Genomic DNA, 24176 nt, shown 5'->3' with positions numbered 1-24176 from the left:
CAGGCGGTGGCCGAAGTGGACCATCGTTCTGCCGGACATATACCAGATCGTCGACTTTTCGAAGGCCTGTCACCGACCTGGACCTGGACCTGGACCCCAACTTCCCAGGCGCCCGCACAACGGTCGGCAACATGTCATTCCACGAGCAGCAAAGCAAGGTGCGTGAGTTTTGAGTTGCTGTAGCTTCGGTGTGGCTAATTGTGGTATCAGAAGCGCAAGACGACGGACAATGGCGGCCGCCAGGAGCGAACCTCGGTCAACCCATCGGCCCTGTCCTCGCCCATCTACGGCGGGCGCCACTGGACCGTGTCCGTGGCCATCCCCGCCAGCGTCATAACCAGGTACATAACAGCTTTGCCCCGACTTTCCTCCAGAGCAGCCCGTAACCATTTTATAGCCTCGCGACCGCAGACCAGCGCCTGGCCGTCCCCGGCCGCATCGCACGTGCCCTCGCCATCTTCTCCGTCGACGAGGTCGTCATCTTTGACGACACGCCCCTCACGCAGCGCCCGCGACACACAGACCCGGCCGCGTACACGGGCGACACCGACCCGTGCCATTTTCTCGCCCATGTCATCAGCTTCCTCGAGGCGCCGCCATTCATGCGCAAGGCCCTCTTTCCGCTGCACCCCAATCTACGCCAGACGGCGCTGCTGCCCACCCTTGACATGCCGCACCACCCCAACCCCAGGGAATGGATCCCCTACCGCGAGGGAGTCACCCTCCCGGGCAAGACGAGCTCCGGCGCGGGCACCCTCGTCGAGATCGGCCTGGAGGAGCCCATCGAGGTCGAGGAGACTATCCCGCCCAAGACACGCCTCACGCTCCTCTTCCCCGAGGACGAGTCCAAGCCCCCCACTGTCGTCCACCCGGCGGCACCCCGCGAAGAGGGCGGCTACTACTGGGGCTATACCGTCCGAAGGGCGTCCTCGCTGTCCAACGTCTTCACCGAGTCGCCGTACGAAGAGGGTTACGACATCAGCATCGGCACGTCCGAACGGGGCACGCCGATATCCCGGGCGTTTCCGTCGTCTACTCCGCGCCCCATCAACTTCAACCACATGCTCATTGCCTTTGGCGGGCCCAGGGGTCTGGAGTTTGCCGCAATGAACGACGAGCAGCTCAACGGCATCGGCATCCAGGGTCCCAAGACGAGAGAGCTCTTCGACCACTGGATCGACGTGCTGCCGAACCAGGGCAGCAGAACCATCAAGACCGAGGAGGCGCTGTTCATCGGCCTGACAGCTCTGAGGTCGCTTTGGGAGACTAGTTGAGGTATGGTTTGGTTTTTCAAGATACCCTGCTTCGAGGGGTGCGTATATAAGACGCGCGTCCCGTATGACCTGTCTATATGCACGAGACCTAGTGTCGACGAAGCTCTGTGTCCAAGACACAGCATGTGCACATTGTGCACGGTTAATACACAGCAGAGCCGTTGAAGGCACCACCTCTAAATCGATCCCCAACGCCGTTCCATAGGTGCCACCAGATGAATGGGCCACAAACGTAAAAGTAACGCTATACGTGTATTAAATTGACCGCGTGTCGGCGTCCATTGCCACAGCCTTGCCGAGGCTCTCCGTGCCAGCCATGGCCTTTTCGCCTGCCCGCTTGCGCAGCACGTTCTCGATGAAAGCCTCGCCGGCCTTGTACGAGGAGCGGACGAGGGGGCCGCTGGCGCAGTAGAGGAAGCCCATGTCGAGGGCCCGCTGGCGCCACATCTCGAACTCGTCGGGTGTGACGTACTTTTCCACCTTGAGGTGGCGCTTCGTCGGCCGCATGTACTGGCCAAATGTGACGACGTCGACGTCGGCCTTGCGCAGCTCTGGTCCTTGTTAGCTGTGGGTTCACGAAGCTTTGACGATGGTGCATACCCCTCAAGGCGTCCATGACTTCGTGCTCCTGCTCGCCCAGGCCGAGCATGATGCTCGTCTTGGTGATGATGCCCTCCTTGCCCCTCACGTCCTTGACGTGCTTCAGCACCTTGAGACTCTGCCGGAAGGTGGCCCTCCGGTCGCGGACATACGGCGTCAGGCCCTCGACGGTCTCGACGTTGTGTGCGTAGACATCAAGACCGCTCTCGGCGACAATCTTGACCATGTCGAGGTCGCCTCTGAAGTCGCCCGTCAGGGCCTCGACCAGCAGCGAGGGCTTCTTGTGCTTAATCTTGCGGATCGTCTCGGCGAAATGCCTCGCGCCGCCGTCGACGAGGTCGTCGCGGTCGACGCTGGTGAGGACGACGTAGCCCAGGCCCCAGCGGGCGAGGGCCTCAGCCGTGTGCTCGGGCTCGTGGGGGTCGAGGGGCGGGGGCGCGCGGCTCGTCTTGACGCTGCAGAAGCGGCAGCCGCGGGTGCACGTATCGCCCATGAGCATGATGGTGGCCGTGGCGGCGCTCTTGTCGGAGCCGCCCCAGCACTCCGAGATGTTGGGGCAGCGCGCCTCCTCGCACACCGTGTGCAGGCCGAGCCCGCGCAGGTCCGACTTGATCTTCTTGTAGTTGTCGTTGCCCGCGGGGATGGGCGTCTTGAGCCACTCGGGCAGCCGCGTGATGGTGCGCTTCTTGCCCGCGGGGCCGACCTCGGCGGTGCGCAGCGTGTACGCCTCCGTGGGCGACAGCGGCTGCGCGGCCGACGACGTGCCCACGAAGTCGGCAAACGGGGCCACCGTCGTGTCTTTGAAATACGACTTTCGCTTGGGCTTCGCGGCGGCGTCGTCGCCGGGGTTGGGGACGGTGGCAAAGGCGCGGGCGGCGGCGGGCGCGGCGCTCAGGGCCCTCCGGACGGGCGCCCGGGCGCGCTGGAGAGACGCCATTCGGGGCGGGCGATGTGATGCTCGGCGGACCGGCTGTCGATGGAAGAAGTGCGCCCTTCGACGGTGTTGATGGGCGAAGTGTGGTGCTTCGGATGAGGGATGAGGTGAAAACGACAACCTCGCCGTCTGGATCCGACACTTTCTCACCAGGTGAGCTAACGGCAGATCCACCCGCAGGGCCTATTGCGGCGGCAGCGCACGGGGAGCAAGCCGATGAGACCCGCCCTCAGGCGGCAAAACGAGGGGTCCTGCGCGCAGTGGCTCCAGGTCGGCGCTGCTGAGGTGTGGTGCCACGGTTGGGGAGCGCGCCTGGGGCGAGCGCCGGCGGCGGCCCAATGGGCGCTGTAGCCATTACTAAGGCGCGGTGCCCTGCCGCGCACCGGAGCGGAAGACGGCGGCTTGCCACGATGAGCTCCGGTGATTCATCGAAGTCGCCTAAAGTTCGGCTGGGCCGTCGGCCGTGACAAAGCCGACGACGGAGCAGTCACGATTGCGTGACGAAACGACGTGTCGTTTGTTCCCGTCGGCATATCAAGATGCCGAGAAGCATTGCATTTGAAGAACGGTTCACCTGGCAAGGAATAGGACTTTTCAGCTCGCGACAAGGTGAACACTGAACAGCCAGGTCGGTGACTTGGTAGCCCGTTTGCCTGGCTCATGTCCTGCGACTCCTGCTCCCAGATCTGTCGTGTAGTCGGGCCCCAATGTATGTATCGCAGCAGGCCTCAATAAGTCACTCGCGACGCATCGTGCACCCTTGCATAAACAAGTTTGCGCACCTTCCGCCGCTCATGAGGCACATGTGGCACAGCAGTATAGTATTTGCACTCATAGTTGCGATCCGTCAAGATTGGTTATTTGTCTCGGCTGCGGCACGGTACTGCACGTCAGATCCTCACTTGATCAAATCGACTTCTAAATTTCAAGTCTTCCACCGCTTCCACGCCCATTCCTCACCTAACCCCTCATCTCCGTCGAAATTCACCAAACTCTGTTCAGGGCACGCCGGGTTCCGGTCCAAGTCCCGCGGGGGAGCCGGGCGCGAGCGTGCCACATCGTGCGGCCGCAGCCCGAGGACCTCCCGTCCCCGTTCTAAAAGGGTATCACCGTCAGAATCGAATAAAAGCAAAGAGTCCAGTCCCCCACTGTAGGCGAAACCAACACCAGGTGAGAGGCGCCCCGTGACGCGCTCTCCCCGGCCCTCTGGTCCTGGGCCGCAGAACGCAGCGCCGAGGCGAGGGGCCCGTTCTCATGCAATGTAAAGAGTCAAATCGCCAACCTTTCCCAGCCAGCGAGCACGCACGTTGCTCGAGGCCCAAATGATGCCGACAGGGGATCCAATGTCATAGACCTCAAAGACGACAGCCGTCTCCGGATCGAAGCGTTGTAGAAAGTCACGCGTGCTAGCGCAGGCGTGATAAAGGGGCATCGGGGTAAGGTATGTAAAAGAGAACCAAAAGGTACGCTTCGATCTGGAGAGTAAACTGGCGTCTACCCTGAGAGCGGCCCGTGGGCAAAAGGATGTGCAAGAAGGTAGGAGCTTGTCCTAAGCGCAGCGCAGTCGACGCGCGCGCAAATGGTTGCCGCACCCGCTGGTTGAAAGAATTGGATGTCCGAAAGGGTATGCGGCGCAGTTCGCGCAATGTGAACTGCGCCGCGATCGAGATGCGACATCTAGAAGAGCGTTCCTCCTCGGCCAAGGCCCAACACGCTTCATGGTTGGCGATGTGAGGCGAGGGGGCAGGCTCAGGTTCGCGGACGAGGCGGGATACGCTCTGTCCAGTGCGCAAAAGGTCGTCATGATCGTAGATGTCATGCCAGAAGGGTATTCGAAAACGCCATAGGCTTAAAAGGAAGATGACAAAGGAAAGTAGTCGTGGGTTGATGTCCATGGTGGTCGCCTCATGATGAGGTCTGTCGAGCCCTGTGATGAACTCAACGTCCTCCCTCCACGCCCCTTGCAGCCGCCGAGGCTGTCGGGTTTACATCATGGCAACGGCCAGCATGCCGGCGACACCGGCCAGAGCAACGCGGGTCGCATCGAGCGCGCCAGCGGCGTTGTCGGGCTTGACGGACGGCTTGGGGGCGCCGGTGGTGGTGGGCGCCAGCGTCGGGGAGGTAAAGTAAGAGGTGGTGCCCACGGTGGACGAGGTGGTGGAGTTGGAGGCGGCGGTGACGACGTGGACGCGGGAGAGAGTGAGCGTCTTGGTGACCTTGGCGGTGGAGGTGATGGTCGTCGTCGAGAGTTCCGCGGTGGTGGCGGTCTGCGCAAAGGCGACGGCCGGGAGGACGGCGAGGATGAGGCCCGACAGCTGCATCTTGTCGACGGGCGGCGTGTCGTGACGGAGAAGTGACGGTCGCGGCGACGCGGTGAGGGCGTGTATAAGTCAAAGAGGGCCGCTCAGCGGGAGCGTTGCAGGCGTATAAGCGAGCGCGGGCGCGTATGTGCAGTACAAGTGGGTGGTCGCCGAGGAATCCTCCGCCAGTGTTCGCAGCTGCGAGTCTTGGGTTGGCTGGGCTCGAGGTATGTTTTGGCGCGGCGGCGAGGCGGTCGAGGGCCAGTTAAAGAGGGCGACGGGAGTCGTATGTGAAACGTGGAATGTACGAGGCGGGACGGACTTTGCCAACGAAGTCCTTCTTGGTGCGGGAACCAGGGATGAAGCGAAACGTGCGCGTATCGTGACTAGACCAGAGGAAGGGGGGCAAGAAGAGAAGGAGAGGAGGCAATCTTTGGGATGGGACGGGCTAATAACTAACGATCATGCCGCCACCGTCGCCGCTCGGGGTGGGCGGCGGCGGCGTGACGGACGACCTGCGAGCCCGGTCGACGACGAGGGCGGCGGCTGCAAGACAGTCGGAGCGTCGAGTGAGATGAGGGTGCCCGCCGCCCGCTGGGCTGGGCTGGGCTGGGGCTGTCTGGCTGGCGGGCACCACACCAGGACATTGGACACCACACCACACCACCACCACCAACGCGCGCGCCCTTGTACCTGTACCTGAGCCGGGCCCTTGGCCGGCCGAGTCTGCCCGCGGGCCTGGGATGCGCACGAGTCGTCGTCGCTCGATTTAGCAGCTTCTGCACTGGGCGGCGTTGATCTTTTCCCTCTGTCGATGCGGGAGCCGGATCGCCGCGCTGACCTGGGGCGACCCGAGCAAGCCCTTCACCCAGCTCGGTAACAAAGGACGTGATCATCTTTGTGTTGCCAGCACAGGTGACCAGCCTACGACTGCGATCCCGTACACGCACACGTACAGCACAACAGACACAATGTCAATAGCGCGTCCGCTGGCCTTCATTGTCTGGCGGCGGCACCATCTCCCCCTCCCTCCAGACGGGACAGCCCTGCGCGGGTAATATTGCGCTGTGTCAAGCCCATTGTCTGCCTGTTTCAGTCGGCGGCACGCTTTGCGCCGACTTACACGCACCAGAGCGGGACGCCGTGCCGACGCGGACGGGAGTGGAACGGTCAGCCAAGGCAGCACGCATCTCTTGGCTCTCTCTCTGTCAGCCTTGGGGGGGCTGCAAGCGAGTGGGATTCCATGCCCGCTTCGAGGTCCCTCTTCTTCTCCCGGCGCGACCCGGCAAACCCGCCTGCGAGCCATTTAAAAGGACACAAAGAGAAAAATCTTTTGCCAATTCTCCAGCCTGTTGGCGCAATGGCCTCATGCAGCACCTCATGCGCTGGCCAGCCGCAGTTTGCCACAGGCGCGGACGCCGCCAAAGTACCGGTACCTGGGTGGCCACATGGGCCCTCATCGTGGCCGGCGCCACACCCATAGGTCGGCGCCTCCTCCTCCTCATCCGCCTCTGACCTTCCCGCTCTGCCCTGCCAACCGAACATGGCCTGGGAACCTCTGTGGTGGTGAAAAGAGCGGGCAGAGACCAGCAGCGGCCGTGTGGCCACTACGGAGCCTTGGAGCACAGCAGATGAGTGCTTTAAAATTTGTGCAATCTCCCCCGGCCCGCTGATTGGGCGTACGGCTGAGCGCACGGGGCTCCACTTTCGCCCGTTCCTGCGTTGGCAGCAGCCCTGGCAGTCGAGTGGCCCCGCTGTGCCACTGCCCGGGCCAATGGCTGCCGCGCGTGCCTGACGCTTTTCCGCTTTGGGGCAGTGTGACTTGTGGGAGGAGGGGGATGGGCGGCCGCTCGTCGTCTTCGAGTTTGTTTGCCTTTGCGTCTGCACCCATCCATCCAGCCATTCATCCACCCACCCATGGGCCCAAGCAAAGACAACAAAGCCAAAGCAAGCGAAGCAGAGCGGCCCACCCAACCCGCCAGGCTTGTCCGCGTCCGGCGTCGTCCTCGTCGGCTTCGTTGGGCACACACACAGACAGGACAGGACATGCAGGCGCAACTGCCGCGGCTTGGACCAGTGCGTGCTAGGCTGCATGGCGACCGACGCAACGGGCCAAGCGACCCCCTGGCGCAGAAGCAAGCCTCGCGAGACACGCATTGACTCGTTAGACTCGTTCATATTGCGTCTCATTCAGCAAAACCCGGCTTTGCCGCCTCCCTCGGTGAGCGCGCCTCCAGAAACAAAGGCCATCATCTTTCTCCCTCGTCGCATCAATTAATTGCCAATCACCCCCTTCGCAGGGAGCCCCGTCGCGCAAAACCACAGCAGAGCAGCCGGCGCACGCGCACGAGCCAGCACGCGCCTCCTGCGAATCGCTGGCGCTGCTATTCCTGAAGCAACAAGACCCCCCGGGCCGCCGCACGAGTGGCCCGAGATGCCCTGTTGAAACAGCACCCCAGCGTGAGGTGGTCACGTCCAGTCCAGCGGGCGGCCCTGGCGCGCGAGCGTGCAATCTCGCTTCGCTGCAGAGCCCGGGCCTCCCCAGGTTTAATCGCGCCAACATCGCCAGCCCCTGCTCGGGCTGCTCCGGGGGAGGCACTCACGCGAGCGGCCAGGCGTGGATGGTTTGGATCACGTGATCTGAGTGTTGGTCGTCCTTTTCGTCGAGCTTGGCGGGCCAGGACCTCTTCTCATCAACCAGCTTGTTTGTGCACTGTCCACGTCTGCGTTTCAGGGGACGTGAAACGGGCGGGAACCATTGGCCCGGGCCATTCTGTGGCTCAGACGGGTTCGTGCGGCCGACTCCAAACGTCGGTCGGGTTGTAAGTGTCGCTGGCCGGGTTGGGCGTCACACCGCCGTCGTCCAAACGACGTGGCCCTGCATCTCGCGCACCACGTGTGCGATTGCTCCGTAGGTGCTCCGTAGGAAATGCGAATGGAGAGGCGCGATATAGTGCTGTGCAGCATTACAGTATGTATACGGAGTACTACGTACATAATACTCAGTGGCGCAGTAGTATCGTGACGCTCCAGCCAATGCAAGGCGCTGTCACGGACTCCGGCGTCGCACAGCATCGTCGCACCGGCCGTGGCGAGTGAGCTGGAGTGGTGGCAGATGTGTGGCGTCAGCACCCGATCGCATCTGCCCAGACCGCCTTCCCGTGTGGCCAGCCGCGAGCTACTGCAGCTGCAGTGTAGCATTCGCGGGCTCGCATCGCCAAGTTCTGGGCTTGCGCCATCGAACCCAATGGCTTACGCCAAGTGCTGGGCAATGGCAGTCAAGAGATGGCATCCGACTACACTCGAGATTCGTGTAACGCGACGGGCAACGTCCTTGCTCAATGTTCACAAGACACTTGACGGTACAGAAAAGACTGCATAGCTATATTCATGCTCATTATGTCCTGGGTATCAACCATGTGTTGGCCATACAGCACACGCGCACAATTCGAATTCTCGCATATCCTCCCTCCTCCACTTGCACCGCCCGCTCAGGCGAGCCAGTACCAGGCCTTTTGCAGCCAGTTCTTGGGCACGCGCTCCTCCTCCATGGCCTCGAGCTCGTCCATCTCCTTCTTGCCGGTGATGGTGTCGACCTGGTCCACGGGGATGCACATGGGCGTGCGGAAGTAGATCTTGTGGCCGACATAGAGGATCAAGAAGACGGGCAGCGTGATGTACGCGGCGATAAAGTCCTTGGCCTTGAAGGGGATAAAGGTCTGGAAGCCGTTGGTGATGGTGAGCAGCGAGACGACGACGAGGACGATCCAGGTCGCGTAGGGCTGCAGGGGCGTCTTGTAGGGCAGGACGTGCAGCATGTTGTGGTACTGCATGGCCTTGCGGAAGCGCAGGTACGTGATCATGACGACGATCCAGGCGACGAAGCCGGAAATGGTCGAGATGTTGACGAACCAGTTGAAGACGGTGGCGCCCGTGTTGGACACGTTGAGGTAGGCGAGCAGGCCAAACGCCCAGGTGAAGAGGACCGAGACCCACGGGACGCCGCGGCGGTTGACGCGGCTGAAGAACTTGGGGGCCTGGCCGGTGAGGGACATGGAGTACAGCACACGGCTGCCCGAGTAGAGGAAGGAGTTGCCGGCGGACCAGGCGGAGGTGAGGATGGCGGCGTTGATGATGTGGTTGAGGACGGGGATGCCGACGCGCTGGATGCCAATGACAAAGGGGGAGGCGCTGGCGTTGGAGGCGCCGAGCAGCTGGGGGTCGTCCGAGGGCACGAGGATGCCGATGATGAGGGAGGAGATGCCGTAGAAGATGGCGAGGCGCCAGACGAAGCGGCGGGCGGCCTTGGGGATGTTGCGGCGCGGGGCGACGGTCTCGCCGGCGGCGATGGCGATGAGCTCGGGCGAGGTGATGAAGGCGAAGCCCGCCGTGACAAAGGCGTGCCAGTAGCCGAGGAAGCGGCCCGCGTCGCCGTCGGCCTTGTAGGGGACGAAGGCGCCGGGGTCCTTCCAGTAGTGGAAGCCGAGGATGCCGTCCTGGTTGGGGCCGCCGCCGAAGAAGATGACGACGCCGAGGATGATGAGGCCGCAGATGGTGATGAGCTTGATGCTGGCGAACCAGAACTCGGCCTCGCCGAAGAAGCTGACGGCGATGATGTTGAGCAGCAGCATGACGACGAGCACAATGGTGATCCACACGGCGATGTTGACGTTGGCGCCCCAGTAGTCGATGACGATGCCCGCGGCCGTGGCCTCGGCGCCGACCAGCATGGCGTACGCGTACCAGTAGTTCCAGCCGGCGGCAAACGCCAAGCTAGGGTCGACGAAGCGGCCGACAAAGTAGGGGACGGTGATGCCGCGCATGGGCAGGTAGGTGACCATCTCGGCGAGGTTGTTCATGACGTTCCAGACAATCATCAGCATGCTCAGGTAGGCCATGAAGAGCGGCGCGGGGCCGGTGCTGGCGAGGATGCCTCCGGAGCCGACGAACAGCCCCGTGCCAATGGCGCCGCCGAGGGCGAGGAACTGGATGTGGCGCGACTTGAGGCCGCGGGCCAGCTGGTCGTGCTGCTCGGCGAGGTTATACTCGTTGCTCTCGCCGGGCCGGGTGGCCTCGACGTTGAGGCCGTAGCCCGACTCTTCTTTCTTTTCCATCATGGTTGCTCTGCGCGCGTGGTGTCTCGCCTGTGTGAAGCCTCTGTTCTAGAAAACCAGAGGGGCGGGAATGCGCGCGTGCGGAAAAAAAAACGGTCTTGTCGCAGACGACCGACCCAGTTGCGTGTGTGTGTCGTAGACGCCTGTCTATGTCTGTCTGTCTATCCCGTGCGTCGCGTGCCAACTGCAACAGGTGCCGGACCGGCAGTTGAGTCGCAGTTGTGGGGGTGGGTGTTGGCGGCAGCAGCAGGGCTGTCTCAAACCAACAGTAACAACGGTTGGCAATTCACAGCGTTGGAGGCAACGGCAGTGATGAAGCCCGTCTCGAGAACCGTGATCGAGAGAGAGTGGGGGAGAGGATGGATGTACGAGAGAGGGGAGGGAAGAAGAGAGAGAGAGAGAGGGTGAGGCCGGGCGATGCGCAGCTCCGAGGGTAGAAGAGGGGGCCAGAGGAATACATAAAAAGAAAGGGCCGGCCATGATAAGAGGCGTGGATCGGAGTAAGAAAAGTGGGATGGGGATGCGCGGTCTGTGAACCTGAATGCATATGGATGGCGGATGTGCGAACGCAGGAGGCGCAAGCCAAAGCCCAGGCCGTTCTCAGCCTGGGGCGGCCCCAGGTGTGGAGAAGGGCGCCCGCCCATGGAAGATGGAAGGGTTGGAAGGCCGCTAGGATGCGATGGGGATGGGATGCTAAACCAGCCAGATGCCAGGCAGTTCGGGGGGCCCGCCCCGCGCCCCCGGGGGGGATGGACGGTCGGGTGGAGGGAGGCGCGCGAGCCTATCTCGCTCACCACCAGTGAGAGGTGGCATCCACGGTGGGTAGCGGCCGTAGTGCGGTCCGCCGTACCTACCTTACGCTGTGTGCTCTGGGCTGCCAGTGATACCTAGGTACTGACGCTGGTGCTTCGCTGCGCTGCCATCCATGCCCTGCCCGCCCGCTGCTGCTCCTGCGATAGTACTAGCGGGGGCCCCGACAGGCGAGTGGCACGCCGCCTGCCACCCGAAGCCTGCGAGGTCACGTATCCAGCGAACCACATCTATCCACTGACACGGGCCAACGGCGTCCATCTGGGATCCAGCGCGAGGGGAGCAGGGATCGCAGCCTGGGCAGCCCGGGTTTGGATATGGATATTCGGATAAAGTAGAGTGGTGGTGCGTTTTGATTGCTCGATACAATACAGTACATACAAGAGATTGGCCTTGCTTTCTTCCTGGCCTCGCGCGTCCATGTCACTGGCGGGCGCTCAGCCGTCCCGTCGGAAGGATTCTGGCCGTCCGGGGGCTGTCGCTTAGGTGCGCCGACGTCATCGCGACCGCCCCCGGCAGCAGGTTGTTGCACATGGCGGGAGGGAGGGAGGGGGGGCGCACGCCAACCAACAGCAGCGTTGGCGTAGAACCGCTTCTGCCCGCATTCGATATCAGGCGTCGCTACCTGCTGGCAGCGTACTTGCGCTGCACCTGTGCTGTGCCCGCCATGCGCCAGCACCGCTCAACAAACAAACACTGCATGGCATCTCTTTGCGCATTCGGAGACGGAAGATAGTGTGAGGGCATTCATTCATTCTCTCCTCCATTCAGTGAATGAATGCCCTCACACTATCTTCCAAGGCCACGTGCCCTCCTCTCCCGCCCGCCCGCACCCCGTAACTTACCCCAGAGCCCGCGTCAGCTGATTTGCGCCGGAGCTGGAGCCTTGCGGAGGCGAAAATGGAGCCATTCAGTCGCACGCACGCCGCATCTCGGGGTAGCGATGGAGTCGAGCGAGGGAGGAGGAGTCGTCTCTCTGCCTCTCATGTTCGTTCTGTGCGACCGCCTGATCTCCACCTGGCCTCGCCTCTCCTTGCCTCGACTCGAACTCGACTCGCGCATGTGTCGATACAGGCATGGTTCCCCCGGCCTCCTGGCGCGCATTATGTGACGCCTTTGCCATACATTTTACGTAGCACGATGAAAGACCGGCCTCGGCGCCTCTGTCGTCGCTTCTTACTCTCACGCAACAGGCGCGGGCGGCGTAGTCATTCGCGCCCTTTGGCGCCCATCTCGACGATTGATTCTTTCGTCGTCGTTTTGCACTGGAAGGCGCACCCGCGCGATACCGTACGTAGTGTAGGTACGTTCGCCGCACAAGCGCCACTCGCGCGGCGTCAGATTCAATCGAGTGGCACTTCCCATGTGCCGCCGTGGCAAAACGCGGCGTCGACGCCTCCTGCGACGCCGCACGCCAAGGCCTGCTCGTCGCCGTCTTTCGCCCAACATGCATGCATGGGCTCGGCATGCCCGCCGCCGCCCCTGGTCAGTTGTTGGTCACCGTGCGTGCGCACCAGTGTCTTCAGCGCCCTGACCACCCACTCCGTCGGCCGTGTGTCTGTTGCCTACCCTGCCTGCCGTGCGTCTGGGTCGTCGCCTGCCCTGGGCGTGCCCGCCGCCGGGCGTGGGAGGCGTTTCCGCGTTGGCTGCTCGTCCGTTTCGTGGTTTTCGCATCACACACACACTCACACGCTTTCTGGTGTGTGCGCCTCCGCAGATTCTGACGGCCTGGCCCCCTCATCGTGAGCGCTGTGGCGGTGACGCCTCCCCCCGGGAACATTTTCTTTCCTCCCCGCGCGCCTCCTTCGTCGCCTTCTTTTTCTTCGACGGTGCTTCGTCGTCGACGACGGCTCGCGAGTCAGTCTCCTCCGAGAAAAAAGTGTCATGACACCATCTGCAGGTGGATCTCGCTGCCCCCCAGCACGCGTCAGCCCAGCCCATGCTGCCTCTCGGCCGCTACTGCACGCATCCCATGCAGCGCGGCGCACACAACAGGCAAGGCAGGGAGGCCAGAGAAGCAAAACGGAGGCGGCGGGTGGATCCCCGCGAGGGCATCGCCGGGGTGCCCACAAAAACCGTCCTCGCCGACGAAAGCCGCGTGCGGCAGGCAAGGACACACCACAACAGGCGTCTGCTTCTCCAATTCTCACCTTGCGCTTCCCCACGCAAGGGGCGCCCGCGCGGAAGGACTCGGCTCAAGGGCGACTGGGCTTGATGGGGTCGCTCAGGGAAACGAGATGAGGCCATCGTGAATAGCACGTCGAACAAGGCGTCCAAATCCTGGAGTCCCCGTCTGGAGAAACGAACGAAAAAGCTGGGGAAGAAGATGCGACGGAGGGTGCTCCTCCTTTCCCCGCTACCCCGGCCTCGCTTCGATTCGCTTCGCGTCGCTTGGGCCCTGAGCTTGTCGCTCGCTTGCGAGGTTATCGCGACTGCAGCGCCCAACGTGTAATTGCCAACAGCTGGCTGCTTCTGCCAGGGCTCGGCTTCGGCGGAGGCCCAACGGCGAGGTGGCGCCAGACGGGTGGGAACCGTGCCTGGGCAGCAGCAGCCCGTGGCGGGCTTCCAGAAGCCTGCAGCCGCGCCCTAGGGCGCCCCCTTCCGGCTTCCAGGCTCGACACCTGCCCTCTTGGACACCTGAGCCGCCTGACTCACCGCGCCTCGGTCAGCTGCAGGTGGTGCCCAAGATGGAACCGCATCCTGCCCACTGCCGGCGTTGTAAGCCGAGCTACTTGGTCTACTGTGCCGTACATAATCCAATGTGCCGTGCTCGACCGCGCCGCAAGAGCCTGATGTGATGCCTCGGCCGTCTCGGACTATACTGTGCTGTACTCTACATCAGCATATCCGCCAAGCGTGTCTGCCCACTCTGCGCCCTCTCCTCGCGCAGCACGGATTCGGCGTCTCAGCAACTCCAGGGGACCCCATGCCTCGACGAGACTTTCACGATGCCCAAGGCAATCCTTTCCTCCACACCTCTCTTGGCCGCTCCGCTCCCCACATTCATTGCTGGTGGCTGCCCCATACCGTCCTTATATCGCGCGCCTCGCCCCTCCAGTCCCGATAAGGACACGAGCCTGACCATGCGGTGAGAGAGGGGGAAGGAAGCGTGTGAGAAGAAAAAGGGTCATGCGTATTCGAGAACCGTCCGGCTCGGCTGCTCAAGGCTCAGTAGGCGCCCCCGCGGGTGGTCCGCTGTCGGTTTCAGCCCCGACATCCAGCCATCGCACTAGCATTCAATGGTCGACGCGAATGCCCCGGCATGCACGTACCATCGTCCGCACTGCCGCTCCGGGATCCGGGCTGTTGTTTCGCGGCGCGGCGCGGCTCAGCGTGGCGCTAACTCATAATCAAACGGCCGCACGAGGCTCCGAGACGGCAAAGAGTGGCATACCGCACCGTGATGGGCTTGTCCGCGTTGCATCCTCCGACGCAATCACAGCTGCATCTCCGAATCTGCTGAGGCGGAGCGCGGCCGGGGCACATCCACGATCCACCTGTTTGGTCGCCTGTATCACATCAGCGTTGCGAGCGAGACCCTCCGAGGGGATCCCCCATTCCCACCCCCTCGGCTCCGCAACCGGAGGGTTCCCCTGCAAGAACTGGGTCCCGGGTCCAGGGGACTCCATTCCTGCTACCAAGTACGCCAGGAAACGCGGGTTGGTGGTGCTTATCGATGGAATCATGCATCGTGTTGGAGCCCCTTGGCAACGTGCGCGTAATGGCTGCCAAGTCTGCCGCGCCATTCGAGGGCACTGGCTTCGGCCCGTTCGGATGCCGTGCAGCACATTGCTGCATTGTGCTGCACGAGTACAGAGCTCAAGGTGAAGCGCGGTTGCGGCTCCATGTGGGAAGCTTCCGACCACAGCTGGACATTCGCTTTGATATGCCCTTCCGCGATGTGAGGGATTGCTCCCACATATGCACTCGACGCACTTTGATTCATGCAACGACTATTTGGAACAGTCTAAACGCACTCCAATACATGCAATCAGTATCCGTACCGGCTTTGCTGAGCCACGCCTAGGCGTTTCTCCAGCTCCCTCCTTCATACCATGTTAGAGTCTTCGCCTTACAGGCCATTCTGACCGTCCTGGAATGGGACGCCTTGCTGCCCATCGCCTGGCGCGGGAGGCGGACTACTGCCAGGAACACCTCGCTGCCCTCCACCCGGGGCATCTTGCTGTCCTCCATCAGGCGCGGGAGGTGAATCACCCCCAGGAGCACCTTGCTGCCCTCCGCCCTGCTGCCCTCCGCCAGGCGCGGGAGGCGAATCACCCCCAGGAACGCCTTGTTCCCCTCCGCCCGGGGCGTCTTGCTGCCCACCGCCCGGCAGAGGAGGCGGATTCCCACCAGAGGGGGGTGGCCCGCCCGCCAACAACTGTTCCCAAGCATCCTCGGGGATTCCGCACCAGGAGCCGTAGCCGGCAGGAGGAGGGGGTATCTTGAAATCCGGGTTCTTGCACCCAGCACCGCCCGGGGGGCTCCCGCTCGCCGGCGCGCCGCCGCCCTCGCCGGACGATTGCCCATCTGTGTTCCCAGCGTCGCCACCGGAACCACCAGCGCCGCCATCGGAACCACCAGCTCCGGGGCAGTACGTGCCGGCGGGACCTCTAGGAGGAGGATCCGCAGCGTCGTCGGTGATGCCGAAGCCGTCCTCCTGTCCGTGTTTCCGGATGTTGCCCCATTGGCGCAAAATGCGAATCTGCTCGCAGCTCCAGAAGAGGTGCCTGTCAAGCCCGCGTCATGTCTCGTCAGTAACCGGGCACAGACGCTCATCATGACACCAGAAGGGCGTGCACGACTTACTTGCCCATCGGGATCCCGATCTCCATAAAGTTCCCCCAATCTTCTGGCACCTGAGAGATGGGATGTGTGTCCTTCAGGCCAAGCCAGTGACCCGTTAGATGTACAAGCGCTTGGTCTCCTCTGCGGGTGCTATTCCCAGGGCCCGTGCCAGCGCGGTCGATCCTATGCACGCTGATAGTGCAGCCGTCTTTGCGAGCAATGATGGCAGAGATATCACTTCCAGGAGTTGGTGTGTAGCAGGTTCCTCCAATCCTTTCAGCTTCAGGTCCGGCCCTGATCATGATGTTGTAGACATCCAGGCCGCCCTCACGCACTCTGGCCATCAGTCGGTCTATGGCGTCCTGGTCGTGGTTCGCTGGGTCAAGTCCACAGTCGCTCTGATGCACCGCCTTTTGGAACTCGAAGCGGATCTTGGCTCTGGAAAAGTACTCGTTGAGCGTCTCAATAGTCAGTCGGATATCACCCTCCTAGACATTTGACCAGGTGTTAGTCCAGTCACCCAAGCTCGTCCGTATGAGGGGAAGTTTGCATGGTGTGCGGGATACCTACCGTAGGGCAATCTTGCTCCCGCTCGCAGCAATAGTGCACGATAGTTTCGAAAACAAGATCTTTGCCATCGTCGGCCGGAGGATTCGCTCTCTGCCACAGTTTGTTCGGCTCGTAGTGGGCATCGAGTGCCTTGCCCAGCTGCCCAATATCGGGCCTCAAACCAACGCCTGCAGCCACTGGAGCCAGAGCCGCAGATCCGAGTAGGAGCAATCGTAACATTTCCATAGCGACGTGAGGCTTGCCGGGCTAGTGAGGTGAGTGAGCGCTGTTTGATCTTGCTCTGTTCGTGATCTTCCACGATATCAGTCCGTCGGGGTGGCACGCTTGTTATATGCATCCCAGAGCATCATCATATGCTAGCTTCCAACATGGACATGACAGTGCATGCATGGCTGCTGAAATGGAGTAAATTCGCGCAACGCAATACCAATTCGTCGCAGAAGTGAAGTCGTATATTACGGTGCGCTGAGCTTGCAAATTGCCTTCATGCTCGGGGGCTCTGGCTGCGCCGAGACCTGATGGACAGGAAGGTTCTGTTCAGGCCAGACAATATCGTTATAGCTAGGTAAGCAGCCAGCGTCAAAATGTGCATAGAACAATCTTTTGCATCTAAATCTATCTAGACGAGTAGAATTAGTGAGGTTAAGGCCCTGCTAATGTTATATTAAGCTTCCGGAAAATCCATCAACTCGCGTCCACCTGGGTTTCAGGACGGCGGTGCTAGAAATTCCCATCTACCCAAGGCAACCTCTCTACATGCATGTGTATTTGCCCGAGTCATCCCTAAAGGGCTCGCACGCATTGACCAGGCAGGTAGAGGCAAGAGTCGGCGCGCTCACTCTTAGTCTGCCGCAACCAAAGTTGCTGCACGATCTGTTGCCCGTAGTTCGCTCGCCATACAGTCCGCCACGTCTACAGTTGTGCGCGGCGGGATGGCCGGTATTGATGCCTTCGCTGAGCACGGCAGGCCCGTGCCGAGGCTTGTGTGCTGATACCGCCCGTCAAGTGAACATTCTCATCCCTGGCACGTATACCGGCTCGTGCGAAAATCGAGATACAGCCTTAGGCAGATGGATGATAGTTCTCGGTGCTAACTGCGAATGCATGATCACTAGATGCAATCCGTGATATCATAGGGCACACTGAGACATCAGCTAGGTGCGAAATTTCATAGTCGCGTTGCCTTGGTTGCAGAATAGCCCTTGCTATCGTACTTGCTGACTATCGGTTACCAACTACCGCGCTATTTAGAGCGTTCGATACACCTAGTCTCTGCTGCCCAATTCCGCTCTCCTCAGCCCGTCACGCATTACTTCGAGCGGCGATACTGGCCGCTCAGCCACGAGACTTCTTGGTGCTTATCACCGGGGACGGGAGGGGCACCGCCAGGCAGTCCTCCATCTCCCAGACGGTTGCCCGCAGAGCCCGCGGCGTTTCCATCCTCAAGATGGCTGCCATCGGGAGCACGGCCGCCGCTACCTGCATCGCCACACGTAGCCTTGGCTCTGGGGCCCCCGCCTTCCAGCCCGTTGTTGCCCTCGACAGGAGGCCCGTTACCCGCCTGAGGATCTGGCATCGGACCTGATCCGGGAGCGTACGTGCCGCCCACGCCCGTGGGAGGAGGATCAGAGACGTCATGGTCAAGTCCAGTTCTGTCCTCTTGGCCATGATCCCGAATGTAGCCCCATTGCCGCGCAACACGTTTTTGTTCCTCACTCAAATCGTGCTCCGACGCCCCACTGAACCGCGTCTTGTTAGCAGCCGCGATGCCTAAAAGAGTTGCAAAAGGGCAGTGGCACTTACGCGGTCGAAGACGTCATCAGATTTTCTACCTTTACCGGGGAAGAAGAACGAAACGGTACGTGGGTCAAGCCGAACCAGTGGAACACCTCGTGCGCCAATATTGGGATAACGATAGGGAGCTCATCCCCGCGCATGGTGACAACGACGCCGTCCCGCTTGAGCACTGGCTCGATCAAGAAATTCTGTCTGGGAGTTGGCATCATGCAAAAGCCCCTCCTTCCCGGCCTCGTTGTATCACTTGGTAAGATGATGGCGTTCAAGGTGTTCATCCCGCCCTCGTGGAAGTCCGACTGAAGCTCATTTAAGAGCGAGTCGTTCTCTATGGCTCCGCGGCATCGAGGGTCGTCGCGGCGGTCCACGTTTTTGAGATTCAGGCTCATGTTTGCCATGGCTACGTATTTATTGGCGCCATCGACGAGCGATTTGATTGTTTCGTTCTACACGCAGCAATTGCCTGTCAGCTGAGAACCGTATCGGACTTTGTTGGGGGGGGCCATGGAACGGAAATCCGTACCGAGGGGCACTCTTCTCCACGACAGCAAAGATGCACGCGCACATCGAACTCGAAATGCCTGCCGTCGTCGGCCCAAGAATTCGCTCGCTTCACCAGCAAGTTTGGCTCGTACTGCATCTCTGGCGTGCCGCAGTTACTCTCAACCTCGCTCCTCTGGCTAATTCCTCCCATCACCGAAGCCACGGCCGCATGGCCAAATGAGAGAAGCAATAGCCCTCTCATGATAACAAGACGTCTGACTTGACGAGGTAGTGCAGGAGGACAACTTGCGTATATTCCCAGAACGAATGTGGAGGTCATGTGCGCAGACGGCACTTGACGCGGGCATTACGAGCTTCTTAAAGGTGTTCGAAAGCACTATACGCTGCTCGGCAATCTAGACACGACAGCCGATCATCGTGCTCAGCGGGATATCATCGTGCATGCGATAATGTCCAAGATGTCGAGGGTCTGGTGGAGACGAGCTAATCTCAACGTGAAGTCTTTGACCCAAACAAACACAACTTTATTTAACGCCCAGGCCATAACTATGAGCCATCATCCCAGCTACATACATGTATGCAGCTGAAAGCCCACATTCAATGTTGGCATATAAACAGCCAGTGCCGAGAAGTGCGTGTAGAACAACCCGTTGCAATTTGCAACGCAATTTGAGCTCATGCGTATAAGTTGCATGAGGGCATTCGGACCCCTGGCAGTCAAGGGAAGTGGCCGGTGTCTGAACAGCTCGTCTCGATGGCATTGGCGAGGTCGAGGCGGGGTGGTGCAATATCAAGCTACCGGCAAGTTCATCTATCCGCATCAGTCTCAGTTTCAGGAAGGCGACTCTACAAGCGACGAAGGCATAATATATATGCCACATCGCACATCAAAATGCATAAAGTCCACGATCCCGTTGCTTTCGGTTGTGGACTTGCCCCGTTTATTTTGACTTATGTCCAGCGGCCTTCCTGCTGACATCACTGCATCAGCTAAGATACCGATGAAATTCTCTAATTACCCTCGCATCAGCAGTTGCTGAAATCTGGCGTCACCTTGTACACGTCGCTTGGGCAGAAGGGCGTCTCGATGTTGCCCATGGTGCTCAGGCTTCGCGTCGGACTGTTGTCGTGGAAATTCAAAGGTCTGGGAGCCGACGATCTTTCTCTTAACAACTTCAGCCACGATGAAAATGTATGGGCAGACGCCAGAAGCTTACCCAACAGTAGCGAGGTATTCAAGGCATCATTGGGCGACAGGCATCGCCGATGATAACCGCTTTTACTATTCAAGGCTATCATAACGGACCATGATCCGAAATCGCCGGCCGTCCTCGTCCGTCACTCAACCCCGCTTCTCTCGGTTGTCACGACGCCGGCCGTCAATGGTGTCGACATCATACCCCGTCGTCACCCTGCTAATGTGCCGCATCAGCCCGTCCTCGCCCTCCTCGTGCACTGCGTGGCCCTTGTGGATGTTGAGCAGGCTGTCCCGCATCAACATCTCATAGTAACCCGTCGCCAGGAGCGTGGCGGGGATGTTGACGAGCACGGCGATGGGCGTGTACCCCATGTAGGTGAACGCCTCCTTTCCGAAAAAGATTGCCGCAACAATACGTGTCCCCAAGTCACGAGCCAGGTTCGTGCTGATGGTAATGTCGGCAAAGCCCCATACCATGGCAGCGTACGCGAGACCAATGACGAACGGGGCGCCGGCGGCGCTGACAAAGGGATTCGCCGGGTCGAGACACGCCCAGATGACGATGCCGATGAAGGAGTCGACAAAGAACTCGGTGAGGAACACGTATCCCAGGTTTGTCTGGTCAGGGTTGGGGAAGGAGCAGAGGATGCTGGCCGGCGCGCCGTTGGCCACGAGGGGCTTGCCGGCGGCGAGGAGCTCGGCCTTCATCTCCGATATCTGCGGCCAGTACATGCCCATGACGACAAGCCCCGCCATGAAAGCGCCGAATATCTGACTGAAGATGTAGTACGGCACCTTCTTCGTCGGGAACCCCTGCCAGACCCACAGAGCGACGGTCACGGCCGGGTTGAAGTGGCCACCAGACGTCGGGGCGCAGGTGATAATGGCAAAGGCAATGCCCAGGGCAAACGCCCAGCCGATCTGGAAGAGGCTGCCAAAGGCGGTGACGCCGATTGGGCTGGTGGTGTTGAGCGTGAAGGAGGCGATGGAGGCTATTCCGGGGAAGACGTAGAAGAAGACGCCCGTGGCCTCGGCCATGCACTCACGGAGCCATCGCGGACGACGCTCCTCATAGTTGAGCTTGCGCTGGGTGACGGGCTTGGGGGCAACGACGTTTCGAGTAATGTGTCGCTCGACAGCATGGGTCACACCCAGCTCCACTGAGATCGAGCGCGAAGGAGTCAGCTAGAGCTCTCGGTCCGTCAAGCTTATACGATGGGGACTCACGGTCGTTGGTGCGAAGCCGGTCCAACCTCTCGTCGGAAGACATGATGACTATCGGAACCCGTGCGTAGCGGCGGCCTGAGTGGCGACTGAATCTGTTAGACTGCGAGGAAGTCCGTGGAGTCGGAAGGAACCGAGGCGTGATGAGTATTCAGGGCGGCGGGCACGCCGGCTATTAATGAACATTCCGTGGCCTTGGGTGCCCTGGCGTCCCTGCGTCCGCGTCTCTCCATGGCTACGAGTACGTGTTCGCTGCTGTACACTACGTGCGTGACGGGCGACGGCTAGGGGTGCGACGTCCCGCCACCTTTGCGGACAGATAGGTTGCCGACGCAATCTGCCGGAGCCCGCATCTCCTATGTCCGTGCCTCGGCAGACCCATAATTGATGGCGATGCCCTCGGACTGGATGCAGGATAGCGGTCGAGCCGGCCTCAATGGTGCGTCGGCGGGGGAGCCATTGGAGCTTTGGGCGCCGGGATAAAGTGCTGAGTCTTGCTGATGTCGACCCCAGACCGCTCCACTTTCCCCGCGAGATCCACCGATTCTGGGGATTTTAGCTTCGCCGCCCGCGGGCTGGTTTTTGCTTGCGTCGATGACGGGCGGCGAGGGAGCTCGTCGTCGCGGAAGAAGCGACGTTGGGCTGCCGCCGCACGACGGGGCCAAGACGGCAGCTAGGGAGCCGTCTTTGCCGTGCAGACAGCCACACTGCGCAAAACCGGCAATATTCCCGATTGAACCTAGGGCTGGGGCTGTTGGCCGCGCGTGGTGGCTGTCTGCCCAGGCCGCCACCCGCGAGGCAGGCCGGCTGTTGACGCTTGGCTGCTGGCTGCTGGCTGTTGGACGGGCTGCGCTCCGGCTCGGCGCACGCGGCTCGATGCGATGCACGACAACGACGGTGCCACCATGATGCTTGAAGAACCGTTGTCGACCCCGCAGGCGAAGAGAGGGGGGGGGGGGGGGGGGGGGGGGACCTCACAATGACTGTTGCGGGTGCAGCAGGCGAGCCGTCTCCGTCGTCTCCATCGGCGCGTTATGCATATTCTCGAGGTAATCTCGAGCCGGTTGCAGCAGAGAGGGGGCCACTGCAGCGGAGCTGCAGCTCGTAGTCTTGTCCGCCGGTGGATCTCGTCGGAGGGGCGAAACGGAGTCGCTGGCTGCGACGGGGCTCGATTCTGGGGAGAATCCGGGGAGGCATTCTGGGGAAATTTTCTGCGCGGGGAACTTGTCGCCCGTCCCACGGCCGTGGTGATGGATGCGTGAGTGAGGTGTTGGTGGCTCACAGCCATTCGTCCTCTGCAGACGTGAACGCCCCATTGCCCAAACAGGCAGGACTACAGTTGCGACTGCCGGCCGTCAACAACGCCGCGAGACGATTTAATTTTGCGCCATCAAGCCCCCCCTCGCCCAGCAGCCGCCAGCACCCTCGTCGATTTCCTCAGACGCCGCCCTAGCCAGCCACGCCGCAGGATCGGCTTCCCACGACCAAAGGGGAATACCCCGGATGCGCATCGTCAGCCAACCCTCTGCAAGCCTCTCGCACCATGGCTGCATCCCGGTCCCTGACAGCCGAGGCATTGCATTGCCCTGCAGCGCCCTCAGTCGCCCCCCCGAAACGCCAACAATGCAAGCAAGGGCAAGCCATCCCTCGCCGTCTTCGTCGTCTTGCACAATCGGCGCTTCTCCGTTCGCGACGGCGCGCACACAGAGCTGCGGGCCGTGGACCTCGGGACCCGCTTCTCTTCCCAGTTTCAAAAGACTTAGATCGTACGACAAGGTTCACGACGCCGTCTGGGGCCTGACACCGCCGATCAGGCCCTGTACCTGGTCTCGGGGAACCAGCGTCAGACGCGCGCCGTTGCGACAAGCAGACGGAGTGTCTCGATGGAGCATGGCCTCGTGGCGCGCTTTGAGGCTCCAATGTGGAACTCGAGCTAGCAAGACTCCAGACGGGGCTGACGCCTATCGCCTTCATCCGTTGAGAATGCTTGCTGACCGTAGAACGAGACGAAAGATGAGAAGGGACGATTCGGAAGCTCTCACACGTCCAGTTGGCCCATCACAGTCCTACATGCACAGGTGCAACTATCCTCCCGAGCACCATCCAAGAGGCGGGACAACTTGTACAGGCGACGCTAGGTTCCGAAGATGTACTTCTAGCACGACGAGCTCCCCGCAGACGGGAAATGTAAAGTCGCCGACCAACTCCACAACAGCGTCATCCATGTCCGCCAGTTCGAGTGTACCAAGGTGGGCGAGCAAGGCATCTTCGTCACCGCCCGGGACCTCTGCGGATATGACCCGAGGCAAAGTCCGAATCCTTTCCCTACATCCCGCCAATGGCTCCCTGTACCTCTCCGCCGACTCAAAAGCCACATCGGATAGATTCGCCGCCGAGAATCGGCTGGGTGCCGCACAATTGCGCCGTAAGGGCTGCCTGGTGGTTTCCTGCACAAAGATGTGCGGACCCCGCCAATACGAGGGTCATCGTATCTCCCACCGGCGGGGGGAATCCCTTCACAGCGGGCGCACTTGTTGCCGACACTGACTGAGTTGTGGTGTGATCCCTCGTCTAATTAGCATTCCCAACGTCAAATTCTTGCGACTCAGGCCCTCTGCAAGCGGAACATTATCGCGCCCTTAGTTTCCTCTTCACGCTCGCTCGAACAGCCTGAAGTCGATGGTGCACAGCCCCTCCGACACATCCGCCTAGCCTCATCGGCAACGGTGCCGAACGGAAACTCCAGGAGCCGTCACAAAAACATGGTTAGCACCGCCATGGGATTCGCCCAGCACATGGCGAAAAACCCCGACGCAAGCAGTACGACGCGTGCCACCGAGTCTAGTATATCCTTTCCGGCGACGCTTTTCGCAGGAGTTGCGTATGTACCACTTCCCGCTATCGAAACAGGCATATCGCGTCCTCCTTCGACAAGTACCACGGCCATGCCACTCTATCCAGTGTGTCAAATCTTGCCATCCGCCAGACTAGTACCTCCTAGAGAAAGGAAAACTTACGACGACATGCCACTGGAGATGGCAGTGAAAGATCCATGCGCCCGGGTTA

At 61.1% G+C, this 24176-nt stretch overlaps 7 protein-coding genes across 7 annotated transcripts; 1 reads left to right on the top strand and 6 right to left on the bottom strand.

Annotated features, from left to right (window-relative positions):
- Positions 1 to 131: 131 nt before the first annotated feature.
- Positions 132 to 1274, top strand: PLICBS_003418 (uncharacterized protein; the record flags this gene model as incomplete). Its single annotated transcript, XM_018323163.2, has 3 exons — positions 132 to 158; positions 211 to 341; positions 398 to 1274. 3 exons carry the CDS (start codon positions 132 to 134, stop codon positions 1272 to 1274), a joined length of 1035 nt encoding a protein of 344 aa, XP_018178393.2.
- A 255-nt stretch (positions 1275 to 1529) lies between these two features.
- Positions 1530 to 2811, bottom strand: PLICBS_003417 (uncharacterized protein; the record flags this gene model as incomplete). The annotated part of the gene is made up of 2 exons (XM_018323162.2): positions 1530 to 1825; positions 1875 to 2811. 2 exons carry the CDS (start codon positions 2809 to 2811, stop codon positions 1530 to 1532), a joined length of 1233 nt encoding a protein of 410 aa, XP_018178392.1.
- Positions 2812 to 4793: 1982 nt separating this feature from the next.
- On the bottom strand, positions 4794 to 5129 carry PLICBS_003416 (uncharacterized protein; the record flags this gene model as incomplete). Its single annotated transcript, XM_018323161.2, has 1 exon — positions 4794 to 5129. The coding sequence occupies one exon, from the start codon at positions 5127 to 5129 to the stop codon at positions 4794 to 4796; it is 336 nt and encodes a 111-aa protein (XP_018178391.2).
- Positions 5130 to 8599: 3470 nt separating this feature from the next.
- PLICBS_003415 (uncharacterized protein) lies at positions 8600 to 10225 on the bottom strand (the record flags this gene model as incomplete). Its single annotated transcript, XM_018323160.2, has 1 exon — positions 8600 to 10225. The coding sequence occupies one exon, from the start codon at positions 10223 to 10225 to the stop codon at positions 8600 to 8602; it is 1626 nt and encodes a 541-aa protein (XP_018178390.1).
- A 4879-nt stretch (positions 10226 to 15104) lies between these two features.
- On the bottom strand, positions 15105 to 16615 carry PLICBS_003414 (uncharacterized protein; the record flags this gene model as incomplete). The annotated part of the gene is made up of 3 exons (XM_065600217.1): positions 15105 to 15762; positions 15842 to 16308; positions 16391 to 16615. 3 exons carry the CDS (start codon positions 16613 to 16615, stop codon positions 15105 to 15107), a joined length of 1350 nt encoding a protein of 449 aa, XP_065456289.1.
- A 1084-nt stretch (positions 16616 to 17699) lies between these two features.
- On the bottom strand, positions 17700 to 18582 carry PLICBS_003413 (uncharacterized protein; the record flags this gene model as incomplete). The annotated part of the gene is made up of 2 exons (XM_018323158.1): positions 17700 to 18129; positions 18194 to 18582. The coding sequence occupies 2 exons, from the start codon at positions 18580 to 18582 to the stop codon at positions 17700 to 17702; spliced, it is 819 nt and encodes a 272-aa protein (XP_018178388.1).
- A 1448-nt stretch (positions 18583 to 20030) lies between these two features.
- PLICBS_003412 (uncharacterized protein) lies at positions 20031 to 21156 on the bottom strand (the record flags this gene model as incomplete). Its single annotated transcript, XM_018323157.2, has 2 exons — positions 20031 to 21046; positions 21114 to 21156. The coding sequence occupies 2 exons, from the start codon at positions 21154 to 21156 to the stop codon at positions 20031 to 20033; spliced, it is 1059 nt and encodes a 352-aa protein (XP_018178387.1).
- Positions 21157 to 24176: the final 3020 nt, after the last annotated feature.

This window comes from Purpureocillium lilacinum (assembly GCF_023168085.1).
Source record: "Purpureocillium lilacinum CBS 284.36 DNA, scaffold_2, whole genome shotgun sequence".
NCBI classification, from domain to species: domain Eukaryota; kingdom Fungi; phylum Ascomycota; class Sordariomycetes; order Hypocreales; family Ophiocordycipitaceae; genus Purpureocillium; species Purpureocillium lilacinum.
The sequence above is the reverse complement of the archived record's forward strand: the minus strand, read 5'-3'. Positions and strand labels throughout refer to the sequence as shown.